Raw genomic sequence first — 17,570 nt, 5'->3', positions numbered from 1 at the left:
CCCTTGCCAGCGCAGCTCCTGCAGAGTGATGTGCTGCCTTCAGCCTCCTGCTGTGTCGTGCGCTTTGCCTCTTCAGAGCTCCTCCAGAGCAAGTGCTGGCTTTCCATCTCACTCCTAAGTCCAGGAAAAACACGAAGGTTAGGCTCGGTGGAGAGCTTTTACAGCATGCCAGGAATGTGCTGCTTGGCTCTGCTTTCCTCTGCCTCGTGCAGCAGTGAGAGCTCATGCCAGGCTGCTGGCTAGGCCAGTGCTGCAGCGGTGACTGCGCCGGCGGGACACCACAGACTGTTCTGTGGGGCCGCAAGCAGGGAGGGAATGGGAGGAAAGCAGTATGACAGTTCTTTGTTAATTCCATCCAGGTACAACGGCTCCTTTGGCGGTGGGTAAGTGGGTGGGGGGGATCATTTCAGGGATCATGGATGCTTTTAGGGATCCTCTCCAGCTCCTCTAAATTTTTACTATTTATTTTCCCCCTGCTCTGCTTGAAGGATCAGTTATTAACAGTAGCTTGCTCAGAAGGTTTCATGCTTTCTCTATGTTCATCAGCTTTAGATTACCTGAAAGAGCTGTGGCAGTGTAGCGTCATAACCTGTTCTCTCCCCTCTCCCTTCTCTGGAGCTCGGGAGAGAGCCTGTCACAGCACAAGTGGGGACAGGAAGAGATGGCAGGTTGTGTTCCACTGGCAGGGTGGAGCTGGATTCAGTAGTGCAAAGTGGGGTGAATTTGCCTCTGGATTCATGGAGAGGCAGTGCAGAGCATGTCCCAGGAAAGCATCTTTCAGACATCTGCAAGACTGGAAGAGCCATGTGCAGACTCTCCTTTTTCCATAGCTGTTATCGTTACTCTCCTGCTGTGACAGATAACCAGCTGTCATTCCTCTTCTGTCTGGATTTAAGGAGAAGGAAAGTCCGTCATTTATTTGAGAGCCATGTTGTCAGAGCCATCAAGCCTAGTGCTGTCTGTGGTGAGAAATGCCATGCCATGAGAAAGCCGTGGCAGGGAGCCATCCCCAGTCCTGCCTTCTGCTCATGTGAGATTGAGTTATTCCTCACACCTTCTCTGAGAAGCAGCTCCTACCCATTGCAGCCTTGCTGAGCTCTTAAGAGATGTTTTGCATTGGAAAAAAGCTCCTTTCAATGCTGCTGCAGCAGCTACTTTCTGGAAGTGCACTCACCAGCACTAACATCTGCTGTGTTTGCTGGGAGATGCTAGTGACTCCACACATCCCTGCCCCTCAGATCTTACCCGTCACGGCTTTACATTGAAGACAAGGGTGGATGCGTTGTGGAAGGCACAGCTAATATGGTGCTGTGCCCAGGTGGCAGGAGGGAGTGCGGCCGGGATGTCTGGAGCAGAGGGGCCAGCAGCAGTGGCAGAGGGGAAGCAGCTGCAGGAGAACATCTTCTCTGCTCCCTTCCCTGCCGTTTGAGCAGACAGAGCAGCTCACTGCAGGCAGGGACCCAACTGAGCTGACAAGTAAGTAGCAGTCCCCAGTGGGCTTTGAGAATATATTTGGTTCTGGTTCGTGCTTCTCAGAGAGATAAGCAAACAGCCTTGCCTCCTGGGGCTGCTGCTAGTGCTAGTGGAGCATCAACTTTCTCGGCTCTTCCTGTGTCAGACAGGGACAGTGATTCTCTTAAAATGGGATGGCTGGCAAGTGCTGTTACCAATGGGATCGGGATCATCCAGCCTGACACAGCATGTGTTACAGGGGCCACACAGGCTGTGCTGCCCTGGGAGCTTGCTCCAGCATGCCAGCTATGCAGGGCTGGGCTGGGTGGCCAGGGCTGTGCAGTGACAGTGCTGTAGCCTGTGCGGGGCAAGCCTAACATTATGCTGAAGCTGGAGAGGGCGGCAGGAGCGAAGCCTGCATTGGCACAGACAGGATAGGGGAACTGGTGTCCCGGAGGGCTGCTGCTCCAGCAGGCTGGTGCTTGAGGTTTGGTGGCAGCAATGCAGCATTCCAGGCAGAGGGCAATGGCTCACTGTGCAGGGAAGGTGGTGGGCTGGGGGAAACCCATCTGTCATCTACAGGGTGTCCCCAAAGCTTTGTGTCCTGTGATTCGGGTTTTCTGTGTATTACAGATAGAGAAAAGTGGGTATGGGTGGTTAAGCAGCTTTACCTACAGACAGAGGACAAGTTTGCAGTCAAAGACATTGACATCTGAGTTCTTGGCTTCTAATCCTATTCAGCCTCTATTTAGGAGACAATCTGTATCCTGCAATTAAACTGTTTCTTTCTTTGTGCCATAGGTACAGAACGCTAGCGATTTGCTGATCAAACCTCTGGAAAACTTTCGGAAGGAACAAATAGGGTTCACCAAGGTAAAGCTTGTTTGTTTTAAATTTAAACATACTTGCTTTCTGTTACTATATTTTAATGCATTTTTTCTACCTTTTGTTGTTGTTGCTTTTGAAGGTTAAACAATCATTGTACAATGTTTCAACTTCATGCTTTCAGAAGCTTCCCTATTTAATGATGGCTTTCAGCTGCTGGCACAAGAGAGCCTGTGCTGTGACTTTTAGTCTGATTTTTCAATCATAAGAGGCTCCAAAACCTTTTCCTGAATTCTTTGGGCTCTCTTCTGGCCTAATTCCAGCACTTTCTCCATCCTGAGCAAGGAGTGCTTGTTACAACCAGTGATCAGGAGGTTTTCCTTGCTTCTTTCTCTCCTCTCCCCTTTGTCCATTCAGTGCTATTGGGAATAAAACACTTTCTTCAGCTAAGTGAGTGTTAGAGCAGGAGAGGGAGAGAGCAGCAGAGTTTGGCAGTCAGAACTTCACTAAAGTCACAGGCCTTTTGTTATGAAATATTTACGTAAAGCATCTAACGAGTCTTTCAGATGGACCAAACTTTTAAAGAAACACACTATAGAAAGCAAATCCTGCACAAGCTGAGCAGGAAATATTATTTTTCCCTTGTCCACTATCGAGAAGTCCAGTTTCCACATTACTCAGTGGCAGCTTGAAATGGGGCTGGCTCTGAACCAGCTCAGAAATGGAGATGTTTTGGAGAACACTTGGGGCTTGGATTCCGCCCAGCCCATCTGGAGTCTGTGACGTTTAATAAATACAGGATTTGAGCAAAGATACTTGATCACCGTCCTGCCCTTCAGAATCCCCCAGTACAACCATGTGTGCAGAACGCCTCGGAGCAGCCACAGCAGTGTGAGCGTGGTGAAGGCAGCGCCGTGGCTGTTGGCCTCGTGCTGGTGAACAGGCACAGGGGTGAAGCCTCCCCGGCAGCAGGTTTTGCAACAGGCCTTGGTGTTACAAGCATGTGGATGTGCCCAGGGCTGAGAGAAAACTTCCTCCTGATGGATTTGCCTGTATTAACCATAGGGCCAGCACATGTTTAGAAAAGTGTCATGGGGAAGGAGTCATGGGGATAAGGTCAAGCTGATTTTCTCCTCTGTGTTTATGGAACACTTAAGTCAAGAGGGCAACAGTCTGCAAATGTTAAGATTACAGTATTAAAGCATCCTTTAGGCTGTTTTCTTCTTGGATAGCTCTTCAGGTGTGTAAGGATTACTTTGTCTACAGGCCGGAGCGTGCTCTGCTCTGAGAGCCGTGCCACGTGCCACCTCCTACCCATGGGTCCCATAGCATGCCTCCTGCTCTGGAGCTGGCTGGTGCCTGGTTGGTGGCACAGTCCCAGCAGCAGGGAGCTCCAAGCACTGACACAGATTTACCTGGCAGCTTGCAGCCCCTCTTAGTCCCCGCTGGTGGGGCGGGTACCCGAGGTGGAGGCATCGGGCAGTGGCAGAATGCTGTTCAGAAGCAGTTAAGAGGCTGCAGAAAGTAAGGATTCATTGCAGGTGGCTTAGAGGTCTTTACGGTTTGGCTTTGGATTTTGTTTCTGATGAGGAGCACAAACTGCAGAGGTGTCAGTGGCACCTCAGGGGGCTCTGTGTGGCTCAGCAGAAGTGCTTGCACAAGGAGCTTGCAGCAGGGCATATTGCATCCTGCTGTGTTGCAGGTTGTGTCCAGACTGACAGGGGTTGCATGGGAAGATAACGCTTTCTCTGACACCACTCTGCAGCCTGGAGTGGGTCTGAGGTTCGGAGCAAGCCCCACCCTGCTCCAGACCCTTGCCATCACCTCTGAAGCTTTCTGAGAGGAGCTGACACTGCACCACTGGGCTGCGGACACTGAATATTGCCTTGGGCACAAAGCCCTCCTTCACTTGCCAGCCTGCAGAGCTGCTCCGGGTCATTCACATCCGTCTGCAGAAGGCATGAAATACAAATGAGGACTCCTCACAATGGTGCTCTGTCAGTAAGGGGGTCCCTCTCCATTGCTGCTGTGCCTCTACTAACTGGCATCACCCTGTGATCCTTCCTGATTTACACCAGGGGAGAGAGGCTGGGGCCAGGCTGTGGAGCAGCCCAGTGACATGACACAGAGAATTTGTGCCCTCTGCTTCATTTCCCAGATTTTGGCAGAGCCGCCTTCTATGAGATGTTTTCTGTTCTCTTTGCAAGATGCTGAAGCCAGATAGGAAGAGCCTTTGAATTGAGGCTTTGTGGTGACTCTGGCTGGAGAGCAGCCAGTCAGTCTGACTAAGACATCTGAGTCTGCATTAACCCGTTTTCCCGGGGCTGAATGGAGTCTCCTCACTCAGATGGTGTGCTCCCACACAGGGGAGCCCCTGGGTGTCACTGGGACCCACCGCAGCTGCCCCCCTCCAGCCACTTTCTCTTGCTAACCCCAGACCTATGGGATCATTGCACTTCCCTTGACTTGTCAGTAAATGTTTGTGTGTGTGGACATCAAGGAGAAAAGTAGAGGATCCTGAACTGCCTGAGCTGACCCATTTCTCAGCCCTGACACTGGCACCTTGCTCTGACTGGAAGCTGCAGGGCTGGTGTGCTCGGTCCATGTAGTGTGTGGACCCTGTGGATTTTGTGCCATCTCTTTGGCAGAAGCAATCTGAGACCCAGGTGTGCTTGGTGAAGCCGTGACTGACTGTCAGGTTTGAAAATGAGCAGAGTAGCACATGGGCTGGTGGAGTTCTTGATTAGCAGGGGGTAATTAGAGGGATGTGCCTGCTGATAATGGGAAAGCAAAGCAGCATGGTAGGACCAGTTGTGGCCTGAAGCTCTAAATGGTGCACGTTTCTCTTGATCTACAGCGCTGTGAGGCAGAGCAGTGTGTGCTTTGCAGCCTTGCAGCAGCCTGAGGAAGTGTCTGCTTGCCCTCACACAGGACAGACCCGTGGAGCTCAGGGTGCTGGGGCCTCGCACAAGGAGGTGCTTGTCCTTCGCAGCAACGCCCTTGGCTTTTGGCTCACACTGTGGGCGAGCCCTGCTCTGGGACTGGGGGGCTGTTGTTAAGAGCCTTGCTGCAGTCATTATGTTTAGTAGGATTTGTATAGGAAAAGTTTTGTTCCAATTCCACTTGGAAGGAGAAAGTTGTTTGGTTGGTTTTTCTTTGTTTTTGTTTTTTTTTTTTTTTAAGAAGAAAACCAAAACAAAAATGAAAACACAAAGCAAAACAAAAAAGCCAGAGGGGGGGAAATTTGTTTGGACTCATTGTAAGCTGCAGGAGGAACTTTTACTATGTCCTGGGATGCTGAATAAATGCAGCATTTCTCAAAAAGTTCTTACAAAGCAGGTAACATGTATTCCTAAAAGCACTTAGTTAATTCTGTTATTACATTAAGAATAATTTTAAAAGAAAGGAAGGACAGTAACTTCTACTTGCTTTCATCTCTGTGGGAGTAAGATCGAAGGAGCATTTGAGAGAACACAGGGGGTGAAGGAAAGAGCCCAGGTTAAACTGAGTGTGGTTTTACAGAAATATTCTTTCTACAGCCTTCAACAGCATTTTTCCTTTTATAAATTACCTTTTTTTTTTTCTGTATAAATGCTGATGCTTTATACAAGTTAGTGAAACTCAGGCATGAAGCATTTTTTTTCTGTATGAACATGTTTCTCTTTTTCCCATTTATCCCTCTGCTGTTTGCCGGATGAGGCTGCCAGCTGAAACAGAACCTGCCTCCTATTTTGTGCCTTCAATTCCTTTCCAGCCACAGCTTGCCATTTCCTCAAGCTGATTTGGGGTTTGAAGTTTTTCAGTGCTGTCTTCTTTATCAAGTGACGGTGAGCACATCACCATTTGCCTTTGTTACTGGGCACCTGTGTTGTGAGCGCAGTAGCTTTGCAGCAATTTCAGCAGTATTGTTGCTTTCATCAAAACGGGGTGGGAAATGCAGTGAAAACAGAGGCATTTAATATTTACGGGCTTTCAACTTGCAGTGTTGCCCAGGCTCTGCTTGGGGCCGTGTTGCAGCTTTGCTTGGAGGAGTCAGCAGGGCCAGGTATGTGCGGGAAGAGAAAGGCAGTGGGGAGCCCGGAAGCACCCGGCATTGGCTGCATGCCCCTAGAATCATAGAATCATAAAATCATAGAATTGTATAATCATAGATAGGGTTGGAAAGGACCTTAAGATCATCCAGTTTCAACCTCCCTGCCACAGCCAGGGACACCTCACACTAAACCATGTCACCCAAGGCTCTCTCCAGCCTGGCCTTGAACACTGCCAGGGATGGAGCATTCACAGCTTCTTTGGGCAATCCATTCCAGTGCCTCACCACCTTCACAGTAAAGAACTTCTTCCTTATATCTAACCTGAACTTCCCGTTTAAGTTTTAACCTGTTACTCCTTGTCGTGTCACTACAGTCCCTAATGAAGAGTCCCTCCCCAGCATCCTTGTAGGCCCCCTTCAGATACTGGAAGGCTGCTATGAAGCCATCTCCTGTTGATGGCCGGCTGCACATCCTGCTGGGTGCTGATTCTCCTGTGAAGCTCCTGCAGGTGTGCTCCAAAGTGGAGGCTCCCAGCAAGTAAAGTGTGTGTTTTGTTTTGTTTCATTTTTCTTAAAGAGAAGCAGCCATGTGAGCTGAGCTCCTCACTTGCAGCTCACTGCCCCTTTTAGGATGGCCATGTCAGAAGATGCTGGTTAGCAACTAATGGTTAAGGGAGAGTTTTGGCAAGTCCATTTGCCCCCTTTCCCCTGTAGGCTTTGGATGCTCCATCTCTTGCTCAAGCCGGGTCTGAGTCATTGCTGAGGGACTCCAGCTTTGCCCTGCTTCTGGCAGCAGCAGCCAGTGTGCAGCGCAGGACCCCTCACAGGCAGAGTGAGCCAATGCTTCCAATGCATCAGATGCTGGGCTGGGCCACTGTGCTTTCCCAAGGACTCCTGCTCATTTCTGGTTAAAGCAGCATCTGCTGAAGCTTGGAGAGCAGAGCACCCTCCTTCACTGCTCTGTGGCTCTGCCTGCACTCAGGTGAAATCACCTCGGTGTCTCTCGGTGAGCAAGTTGGGTGGCTCTTGGACTTGGCAAATCTTATTGGGAAGGTAATGCTGTCTTTTGCTGAATATTCATGAGGAACTAATTTGTGCTCATGTTTCCAGTCTGGGTGGTTTTTTGTGTTGGTTTTTTTTTATGTCTCAGCTTGCTCTGTTCAGCAGCCAACAAGCTGTTAGAAGCCTTGGCTTGACAATCAGGAGGGATTTGTAGTTCATCCTTCTGCTTTTCAGTTCTATGTCAATTAACCCGAGTGGGAAATGATTGGCAAACTCCCTTGGTGGCCAAAAATGGTGTTCTGCGCTGTGTTTGTTTCCGTATGGCAGCAGTTCTGCAGGAGCAAGCCTTGTTTCACACACTGGTGTCCGTCTCAGATGTCATTCCCAATCCCTTTGATCCCCAGGGAGGGCTTAGTGCTCCGCAGCGGGTGCTGGCAGAGGAGGTGGCACTCCCTTAAGGATTTGCTGCTGGCCTCTGGGTTCCTGCTGTAGTAAAAACTGTCCCATTGCTTGCCCAGGCATTTTCTTTCTTTTCATCTATCTTTTCTACTGCAGAGATAATCCTCTGCTGGAGAACGGGCCGTGTCGTCCTGCAGGCTCTCCCAGGGAATGTGGCTGGCACTGTCCCTTGCCACCTCTGTGGGGAGAGATGGTTGGGTTCAAGCCAGCTTTCCCTCACTGGGGGATTTTGGGACCTCCTGCTGGCGTAGCCCTCTCTGAGATGCAAGAAGCCAGAAGCAGGAGAGGTGTGGGCTTGCAGGTGTGTTTCACTCCCCCTCTGTGGCCTTGAGGTTTGGTGACTCCTCATTTACAGAAATGAAAACAAGCCTAGGGTCCTGATTGCCTTAGATGTGGCATCTAATGGCACAGGCAAACAATCCAGAAGCGTGACCTTACGGACATGATAACTGCTGCTTCTCAAATGCTTTTGATTCTGAGTTTGGATTTTCTTATCGGGGTGTTAGTCACAAGGGTGGTGTTTTGTTTTGACAGTCTTTCCTGGCATCTGCTCTGCAGCTGCAGTGCTGCTTAATTTAGGCTTCACCCTTGGAGGTCTCTCTGCTCTTCTGGATGTGATGTGGATCTCTTTTTTATTCTGAAACATGAATTTGCTAATACAGATATATCATGGTATTGAAGAGGATGATATCAGAAGATATACTTCCCTTCAAAGGTCCTGTAACTACAGGGTCTCTGTAGGGCAGTAGGTGTAATTACTGGGGTATAAAGGCTTGCAGGTCCAAGCCAGTTAAATATAAACAGGGATATTCGAGTTTGTGTCTCTTCTGCATTTTTCCATGGTAACTGTGCTTTCCCAATAGCAATGTGCAAGGATTAGAGAAACAGGACGCTGGTGGGGTGAGAAATCCTTTTTGTAGGGAGGTAGCTTGTCTGCCCTCTGTCCGAGGTGCCTGTAAGGAACCGGTGTCCACCAGCATGAGTCTGGGTGCTGATGGCAAGCTGCTCCTTGCTTAAAGGCCAAGGAACATGAGAGCCTGTGCTACTGACAGTGTGTAAGGAGGGGACCTGTAAGAGCTTCATGTGTTCCACTAAACAACCTACGAGAGTCTCCCTGTGTGCCCACCAGAAAATAACCTTTCTTCTTCCAGAGGCAATGCATTAGTAGCTGCTGTGAGCAAGGGGCCAGAAGAAGGGAGACTGTCAGGCAGGGGCTAACCATGATTATCTAAAGTACCAGCTTGGGAACCCCCAGGCATCCTGCTGTGTAGGACACACCATTAGACAGGCTGAATAGTCAGTGCAACTGGAATAGGGAAGCAAAACTTCATAGCAGGAGAACCAACTAAAAAGAAAGGACTTTATTCAGGAAACACAGCTTCAAAATTTGCAGTTGCTACTGATCTCGTGAGGAAATAGCACCTCGACCAGTCTGGCAGAGTCCATCTGCTCTGTTTTGTGGTGGCGTTGGTGTGTGTTTGCTTATTCATGAATTTCTGAATTGAGGCAAAAGAACAGGATTTCAGGGGTCTTACGGGATAGCTGTTGAAAGAGATCATTAATTCCACAGGAGTCCGAGATTCTCTTACTTCACTTTCCACTTTCTTGAGCTTTCAGAAACTAGACGAAGAATCTGGGCATCCTGTACATAATCTGTAGTGTGCATACACCAGTCCTCAGCTGCTTGGACCTGGTGCTGAGGCTGCTGCCAGGCTGGAATTTTCTTCTTTTAGCAATTTAACTGCCTCTCAGCAGTCACTGATGTCTGTTAACATCTGATGTGAGTATTTGTCAGCCTGGCTTCTAATCATCATTTCTTGACTGCCACAGTCCTCCGTGGCTTCACACTTATTGTAAGGCATAAGCAAACAGCCTGGTCCTCAGCTTGTCGTCTCCCTGCATTCTTGTGGAGTTTTATTCTTTAATGTCTAGAATGAGAAAAAAGAGACATTAATTCTTTCAGGTTTTCCAGTGCAAACAACTCTTTCTATTACAGTGGTTCCTTCACAAAGTCTTTTTTTTCTTAACAAATCAGTCTGTGCTTCATGTTTGCATGCCTGCGGTAGGCATGTCTGAGACGTACAGTAGGTCAGAAAGAACCAGACCATCCGCAGGAGACCTCCAAGAGGTGAGGTCTTCTTGGTGTGTGTTGTAAACCATCTGTGTTTTAGGCAGTGCTCCTCTGGGTTGTATTCAGGCTGGGCACTCTGCAGTAAAGCTTGTGTAAGTTTTGCCTGCAAGGCTTGCAATCTCTCCTTCCACCACCTGTGATACAGAGATGACGACTTCTCTCCATGTCTTGTGCTTCCAGTTTTCTGCTTTTGTTCTAATACTTCTCAGAAACACACGGCAAAAGCCTCAAAACAGAGAAATGCCAAACTCCTAACGGATCTTTTCTTATCCCAGACGTGTCTTTGACATTAAAGTATCTGCCCAGTTGTTTCTGAACTATGTGAACAAATGGTGAATACATTTTTGATGTACTAGTATGTCTCGGTTTTACTTGACATTGAAGAGATTGAGAAGGGATGCAATACCTCATCAATGAGGCTTTCACCACGATTCTAACATAACAAAATACTTCAAGTGCCTGTGCTACAGAATATTGCCAGAGCTTGGTCTTTAGTTGGAACTAGAATGGACTGTGAAATCAGAGCAATTGGAAAGGGGCCCTCTGTTCTGGTTGTGTTGACTAGAGTTTTTCCATGGGAATAGTGAACTACAAAAGATCTTGGCCTTGTTGAATGTTCTTATCTGGAAAATGCCAATAACTGGTTCTGCTTCAACTCCTGCAGGAAAGAAAGAAAAAGTTTGAGAAGGATGGTGAGAAGTTTTATTCTATGCTGGATCGCCATTTGCATCTGTCTTCGAAGAAGAAGGAATCCCAATTGCAGGAGGTATGTATGGAGTTTTCTTCAGAGTGGGTCCAGAAGCAACATCACCAGCTGCTTTAGATCTTAAAAAAGGGACAAAAGTTATCCCTTTCAGTAACTGATTAAAATTGATACGCAGTTAAATCTACTAAAGCCTAGATTCTCTGGATGAAACCAGGAAAATCAATATCATGGTTCTCCTTAGTGTGTTGAACAGTAGCAATGGCTTTATGCATTGTCAGAGCTGCTTACCCTTATGGTACAGGGCCAGTTACACTGGCACCTCTGGGGACTGGCCTCCCTTTCACCTGGCTCAGGGAACTGATCTGGCTGAAAAAGAACTAGTTATTACTATTGTTTTGCCAGCACAGCTTCCTATCTAGCTCCTGTGTTTGCAGGGATAGCTGTGGCAGCAGGACCACAGTGGCCATGAGCAGCAGGCAGAGGAGGTGCCCCTTCCAGCCCTGTTGCTGCCAAGCATGTTGCAACAAGCCCCAGCTGCTCCAGCCCACATCATAGGAGCTGGATGAAATCAAATCTGTCAAACCAGTTATCAGATCAAGCATCTTTGCAAGGCAAAATCTGTGGAAGTTATTGTGATAACACAGCAATGCTGCGTTGTCCTACCTGGTGCTGCAGCTCTGGAATTGCTGGTTTTGGGTTGCAGCTGGAGTCAGGCAAGAGGATCATGACAATGGCCTTGCCTTGTCCTCATCAATGCAGGGCTGTGGGTAGAAACAGTGCTTATGCTGAAATAACAAATAGGCTTTGGGAAAGCCTTGCAGAGTGGAGGGAGTTTCTGGATCCATATGTGAAAGGGAGCTAGAAAAGGGCAGACCTGAGAAGACAAGCCAGTGTTCCAGTCATCTGGTTCTGTGCCAAGTGCTTAAAGCCTGAAACACTTTTCATAGGCCTTTCTTAAGCAAAGACAGGACTGTTTGTGGGTTGACAAGACATGCTAGTCAAATATTGTCAAGCTAGATGCGATGTATTTTCTGTTTCCTCCTCTCCCTCTTTCTTCCAGGCTGACCTTCAGGTTGACAAAGAGAGACACAATTTCTTTGAGTCTTCCCTTGAGTATGTGTACCAGATCCAGGAAGTACAGGAAAGCAAGAAATTCAGTATTGTTGAACCGGTAGGAGCTCCCTTTTCTTCCTGGCCTTGCTGTTTGATGCTCAAATGTGCTAATTTTCTGACAGTCACAGGAAGCGATGGGTTACCAGGCTGGATTTGGTCCTGGGAAGTCTTGTGATGGAGTTAACCTTGCACACGTGGATTGCTGCAGTTTAACAGCCTTAGTAGTGCTTGCCAGAGTACCGTGAAACCACAGACTTTTTTCTCATGTCTGTAAGTTGATCCTGAGAATAGGCTGGATGCTGTAGGTCTTGTTATGAATTGTCCTGGACACCTTGTGTTTGATAAGTCTTAGCTGCCTTCAGAGGAAGAGAGTTGTTATCTGGTCTGTTTACCTGTCACGGCACAGGCTGCAGAGGTACCAGCTCATGTCTGTGTACAGGGACCCTGCCCTGGATGAGTGGCTCTGCCCTGGAGCTGGGTGTGCTTGAATGTGGGATCATGTAGATCTTGTGGACGAGCAATCTGCAGATCTGTTCTTGTTCTCCCAGCAGGGTCTTTCATTTTGGGGGTGTAAATAGACAGATGTATGGGTGGTAGACCTGGGCTTTAGGGACACTGTGGTGGATAAGTCATACTAAGACTTGCATCATTTCGACATTGTAAGGAAAAAAAGAATTTGTATATGTAATTTCTGAAACCCCACTTTCTATTTTCCCTCTGGTTAGAAATATAGAAGAGGAGTTTAACCTGTGTCCTTTCCCTCCTTTTCCAGGTGTTGGCTTTTCTCCACAGCCTCTTTACTTACAACAACCTGACAGTTGAGCTCACGCAGGATTTCCTCCCTTATAAACAGCAGCTTCAGCTCAGCCTGCAGAATGTGAGTTCCTGCCCAGCTCAAGTATTTTTCACATGTGACTTCTATTCTCATTTGTATTTAAATACCTCTCCTGGCAAGGGTTTTCCCTGCAAAACAGACTGTTCGTGTTTGCCTTGTAGAAGGCGCAGATAAAGTTATTTCCTTCTCAGTTCACATGTATTTTCTCCTCTCCTACATGAGAGAGTCTGCAGGTGCTATTATAGTGGCTCTCTTTGTCTAGAAGGGGCAATTGCGATTATGTCATTTAATGCTGTGCATAAACAAGCCTCAGGATTTCTCCCAACTTCATGAGAAATGGTACACATCTTCTGAAAAGGCCTCCGATCTTGATCTTTATGGTATGAGCTTACTACATGCTTTGGTAAGCTCCTGTGCTGGCTAAGTATACTCATGGGGTAAAATATCTATGTCCTGCTTCGTTAATACTCCATCTTCCATGGTTGGCCCACATTCCCATGGAACAACAGACATAAATCTGTGCCAAGCTGAGTTTGCTGGTAGCTCGTTAATTGTGTTCCATAAAAATACCTTGATTTTGTACCCTGTGTTGACATGACTCTTTAAAAATGACTCTCATACCAAGCAGTGTAGCATGATCTTTTGAGAAAGTTTTGTAGAAGAATCCACCCATTACCTAAACAACGGTGTAAAGAGTAGTTCAGGTACTTCCTTCTGCTGCACCTAGCTTTAAAATGTGCTAAGTTTCTTTTATTGAAAGAACAAGTGTCTCTCCCAGACATGACTCCTCAACACCATTTCCACGCATGATATGTTAAACCGTGTCTCTTCAATCATCTTTGAGAGTCCACTTGTTTCTATAGCTGGAGTTTTCATGCGAATATATAATATTCCCCATTTAGTACTTTGGGGACTGATTCATTTCTGCCAAAGCACTTAAAAGTTTGACCAGGAATACTTGAAGCTCACTCTTCGCTTATGTTCAAATGTGCTTGGTTTTGCTTTCTCTCAACAGACAAGGAATCATTTTTCCAGCACGCGGGAAGAGCTGGAAGACCTGAAGAAGAGGATGAAGGAAGCCCCCCTAACCTGCAAGTTACCTGGGCAGCCAACCATTGAGGGCTATCTGTACACTCAAGAGAAATGTAATGTCTTTTATATGCACATGAATGTGTTAAAACACATAGTAGCCTGGGCTGCTGTGTCCAGGCCAATTTAGTCATGGCAGCGCTGTGAGCGATGCTGCACGGGGTGTCACTGACTGCCAGTGCACAGGGAATCACCAGCAGCTTCAGCTGCCAGCTTTCTCAGCTGTGGCACGGAGCTTTCTCTGGGTTTCATGAGCCATGCAAGCAAGGAGCTAATTGCCCTGCCCTCAAATTGGATGAGATTTATTACTCTGTTGTACTGCTGGGGAGCCAGAGCTCTGGCAGATTGCACCTTGGCTGCATTTTATCAGAACAAATCTGGTGTCCTGCGCAGCTTCCCTCTCGACCTTTCTCTGAGGGCATTCGAGCACAACTGAAGCATTAACCAGCTCTCAGAGTTAAACTGCTGAGAGAGAAACTTGTTGCCATTCTGTGCAGTATCAAATCAAACCAAATTCAGTCTTTTGCAAATACTTGCTGTAGCTTTCCATGGCCATGCAAGCTCAGGGGACAAAAACCTTTGTGCAGAGCTGTAGCCTCTGGGTCCACAAACAACTTACTTAGCGCACAGTTAATTTTTGGATTATCGATACAAATGCATTTATACTGATGCTCATATGTGTGTTTATCCTGCTTTTAAAAGAAGACACACAGACAGTAATTTTAGACCACAGATGTTACATTTTCCTGAATGCTGTTTGCTGTCTCTATTTATGTTTCTTCTATAAATTGAATATGAAGACAGTTGTTCCTCCTGACAACTGCAAGTTAAAAACAAATCACAGAAAAAAATGCTATTTGAAGTATTTCATATAAAGGGGTTTAGGCATGACAACAAAGAAAAGTGCTGATAAATCTAGCGTGATATACGGAGGAGCTAAGCTTCAGTGTTTTAAAGAGGCTGTTGTTTTTACTACCAAGTTTTCATCAACAGGAAAAACTAGTGGTGTCTGTGTGAAGCAAGCATTCCAGCCACACAGGATCCTGCCAGTCTTGGCTGGACTTGGCCAAACCAGCTTGGCTTCCAACCAAAGTACCACAAATGAGCTTTCACCAGCAGCATTTTGGGAGGCCACTGGAGGCAGCTGCAGCCTCACTCCTCCTCCTGCTTCTCCTGGCTTTTCCCGGTGGAGATGCTGGCAAGGGAGTTGTCCCCATGGGGCCAGCGGTGTCTGGTCCCAGAGAAGTGTGGACATGTGGGTAATGTGGGCCATGCCTTGCTGGCTGCATCCAACTGAGGCACTGTCTCTGACTCCAGGTTCCTGTGTGTTTCTGCAGGGGCGCTGGGCATCTCCTGGGTGAAATATTACTGCCAGTACGAGAAAGAGGCGAAAACCTTACGGATGACACCCATGGACCAGAAGCCTGGAGCTAAGCAAGTGAGTTGGTTTCTTGAAGGGATGTCTGCAAACACTGACCTAGCCATGAGGTCTCACCTTCAGTCTGCCCACATCATCTCTTTCCATAAGCAAACAGATGAACAGGTGCCATGTCCAGAGCAGTACAGGCCAGCCCTGCTGTCAGAGCAGTTGTCTGGCAGCACCAGTGGGCTAGGTCCTGAGCCTGCAGCTGTGGAAGGACTCCTGGCCATGGAGCAGAGCATCATGTCCCCTTCCTGCCTGGTCACACAGGCAGGGGGCTTGGTGCAACCTGAAAGACACCTCTGTGAATAGAAGTTTCACCTCGCTCTCTCCCAAAATTAGCCTGAAGACCTGCAGGGTTTGGCAGCAAAGATGCAGGTTTGTGTAACATGAGCAGTATTTGGACAGTGATGGCTTGCAAATTGGTCTAGTGTGAAATTTCTGCCTTTCCAGACAAGCTAATTTTTATATTTATCCATGCACATGGGCAGTGAACCTGCAGCCTGGTTTGCCCCTAGCCCTCTGGCAGTAATTGCAAGTACTTGAATCACTCGAGTCATAGGTAAGTGCTTCCAAAAGGGGTATTTCTCTGCCTTTGCGTGTTGGCACAGTCACTGGTTTGTGATTTTCTATTCTTGGAACTGGTTACATGGGAGTGGGACCAGCGTTAGGAGCGTAGGAGAGGGCAGCATTGCAGCTCTAAACTGCAGTAAGGGGAATGGCTGGGGAATCTGGGAGTCTGGGAATGGCTTCTTGGGCAAAATGCTTTGGATTTTACCACTGTGTCTGGGAGTTCCCTGCAGTTCTTCATCATGACAGAGCAGGGGTAAGATGCAGGCACAGATGACAGAGCACAGCAAGTGCATCCAGCTGAGTCCACCCGCCCCCTCTGCCTTGGAGTAACATCCCCTGGGGACTCCCAGTCAGGCGTGCTGTTCTCCAGTTTGTGATCTCATGGTCTGTTCTTTGCCAGCCCTCTGCATGCTGCAGCAATAAAATAAAATGTATTTTTTGGAAGCCCTTGGCAGAGACCTTGGCAAAGAAACATCCAAACTATTGACTGAGGGGATCTGTTCTCATCTCTGCCATAAACATGTCTGTTAGGGCAAATTAATGAAAGTAGGGGCTTGTAAAAATGTAAATTAGTCCCTTTCTCAAACTCTTGTAATCTGGAAATCTGCACCTTTGGCCACACAGCTTTAAATGCTGCGATTACAGGCAGTTCTCTTAAAAACACCAAACAACCAACACAAAGTACAGCCAGGAGATTATCATCACGGCATGTAAACTGTAGGTAATCTTGGAGGAGGCCGTTCTTGCTCCATGCTCTGCCTGATCCACTTCTGCTGGAGGTCTTGCAGACGCAGCAGCAGTGAGGGTCAGGGTGATTAACACATTCCAGGCTTGCACACTCATCCTGGGGGCTGCTTGGCTGCACAGACTCCTACAAAGTCATGGAGACCTCGTGGTCACATTGCAGTGACTGCTGTGGAGTATGGGGCATGAATACGAAGGGCCGGAGCTCAGTCCCACAGCACTGGCCTCTCTTCAGAGTGCACCTACTCCAGATTTATCCAGTTAGTATTCCTTTCCTACAAGGTATTTCGTGCAAAGCTCTGGACCATGAATGCTATGGATAACTGATCAGCACTGGTGAAAACTAGGACCTAGCTGTGTCAGATAGCAGACAAGCAGGGTCCTGGCCTCAAAGACCAAGTGGCTACCTGGTGAGGTTTGTTTACGGTAGAGCTCTTGCTCTGTGGAAGCATACTGCTCGTCGCTGGGATATTTAGCACTTGTTTGCAGGAGAGTTCTGTGACATGTAGAACAATTTGTGGCTGAGGAGAGGAAGCCAGGCTTACAGAGCCTTTAATCTCTGTTGATGGTGGGAAGGACTGTCTCTGCTCCTGGTACCAGTGCCATGGGATTGCAGGGCACCGCTGGGTGCCTGGTGCTCTGTGGGCAGTGCTAGGCTAGGCTGCAACCTAAAGGTGCTGAGGAACCTGAAATCTTCTCCTGTGTTTCTTTCCTCTAACCTTAGCTTTCATTTTCTCTCCTAGGGCACCTTAGACCTGACACTGAAATCCTGTGTGAGGAGAAAGACTGACTCTATAGACAAAAGGTTTTGTTTCGACATTGAAACTAATGAAAGGTGAGGTGCTTTAGTGTTCAAATGGCCTCCAAACCTTGCAAACCTGGATGAAATCGCTCCTTGCTGTCTCTTAAAACCAAATTTTGCCTAATTTTCCTGCCTCTCCCTGGGTGAACTTCGCACAGGTCTGGGACCATCACACTGCAGGCCCTCTCGGAAGCCAATCGAAGGCTGTGGATGGAAGCCATGGACGGGAAGGAGCCGGTAAGTGTTCCAGGAGCTGCTGCCCATATGCTGCCGAGCAGTGTCCTCTGCCGGCGGGTTTTGGGCTGGGACAGCTCAACAGCAGGGTCTTTGGTACAGCTCCCACTTACCCATAATTCAGTCGTTAGTTCAGCCACTGCACATCTGAA

General features: G+C 47.9%; 1 protein-coding gene across 5 annotated transcripts in view; it reads left to right on the top strand.

The window, feature by feature from the left end:
• OPHN1 (oligophrenin 1) overlaps positions 1 to 17,570 on the top strand; it is a 159,193-nt gene that overhangs the window by 24,001 nt on the left and 117,622 nt on the right. For all 5 annotated transcript variants that reach the window (XR_009968776.1, XM_062640037.1, XM_062640036.1 and 2 more), the window contains 8 exons: positions 2,254 to 2,325; positions 10,567 to 10,668; positions 11,669 to 11,779; positions 12,494 to 12,598; positions 13,572 to 13,701; positions 14,983 to 15,083; positions 17,126 to 17,217; positions 17,343 to 17,421. Coding sequence is in view for 4 of the 5 variants with exons in the window: in XM_062640037.1 (XP_062496021.1) it covers positions 2,254 to 2,325; positions 10,567 to 10,668; positions 11,669 to 11,779; positions 12,494 to 12,598; positions 13,572 to 13,701; positions 14,983 to 15,083; positions 17,126 to 17,217; positions 17,343 to 17,421 (792 nt within the window). In the remaining variant the exon portion in view is untranslated. The remainder of the gene's footprint in view (positions 1 to 2,253; positions 2,326 to 10,566; positions 10,669 to 11,668; positions 11,780 to 12,493; positions 12,599 to 13,571; positions 13,702 to 14,982; positions 15,084 to 17,125; positions 17,218 to 17,342; positions 17,422 to 17,570) is intronic.

This window comes from Pezoporus occidentalis, unplaced genomic scaffold (genome assembly GCF_034315485.1).
Source record: "Pezoporus occidentalis ecotype Australia unplaced genomic scaffold, CSIRO_AGI_Poc_V1 ctg63, whole genome shotgun sequence".
Lineage (NCBI taxonomy): Eukaryota > Metazoa > Chordata > Aves > Psittaciformes > Psittacidae > Pezoporus > Pezoporus occidentalis.
Note: the sequence above shows the minus strand (reverse complement) of the source record. Positions and strands in the feature narration are given on the sequence as shown.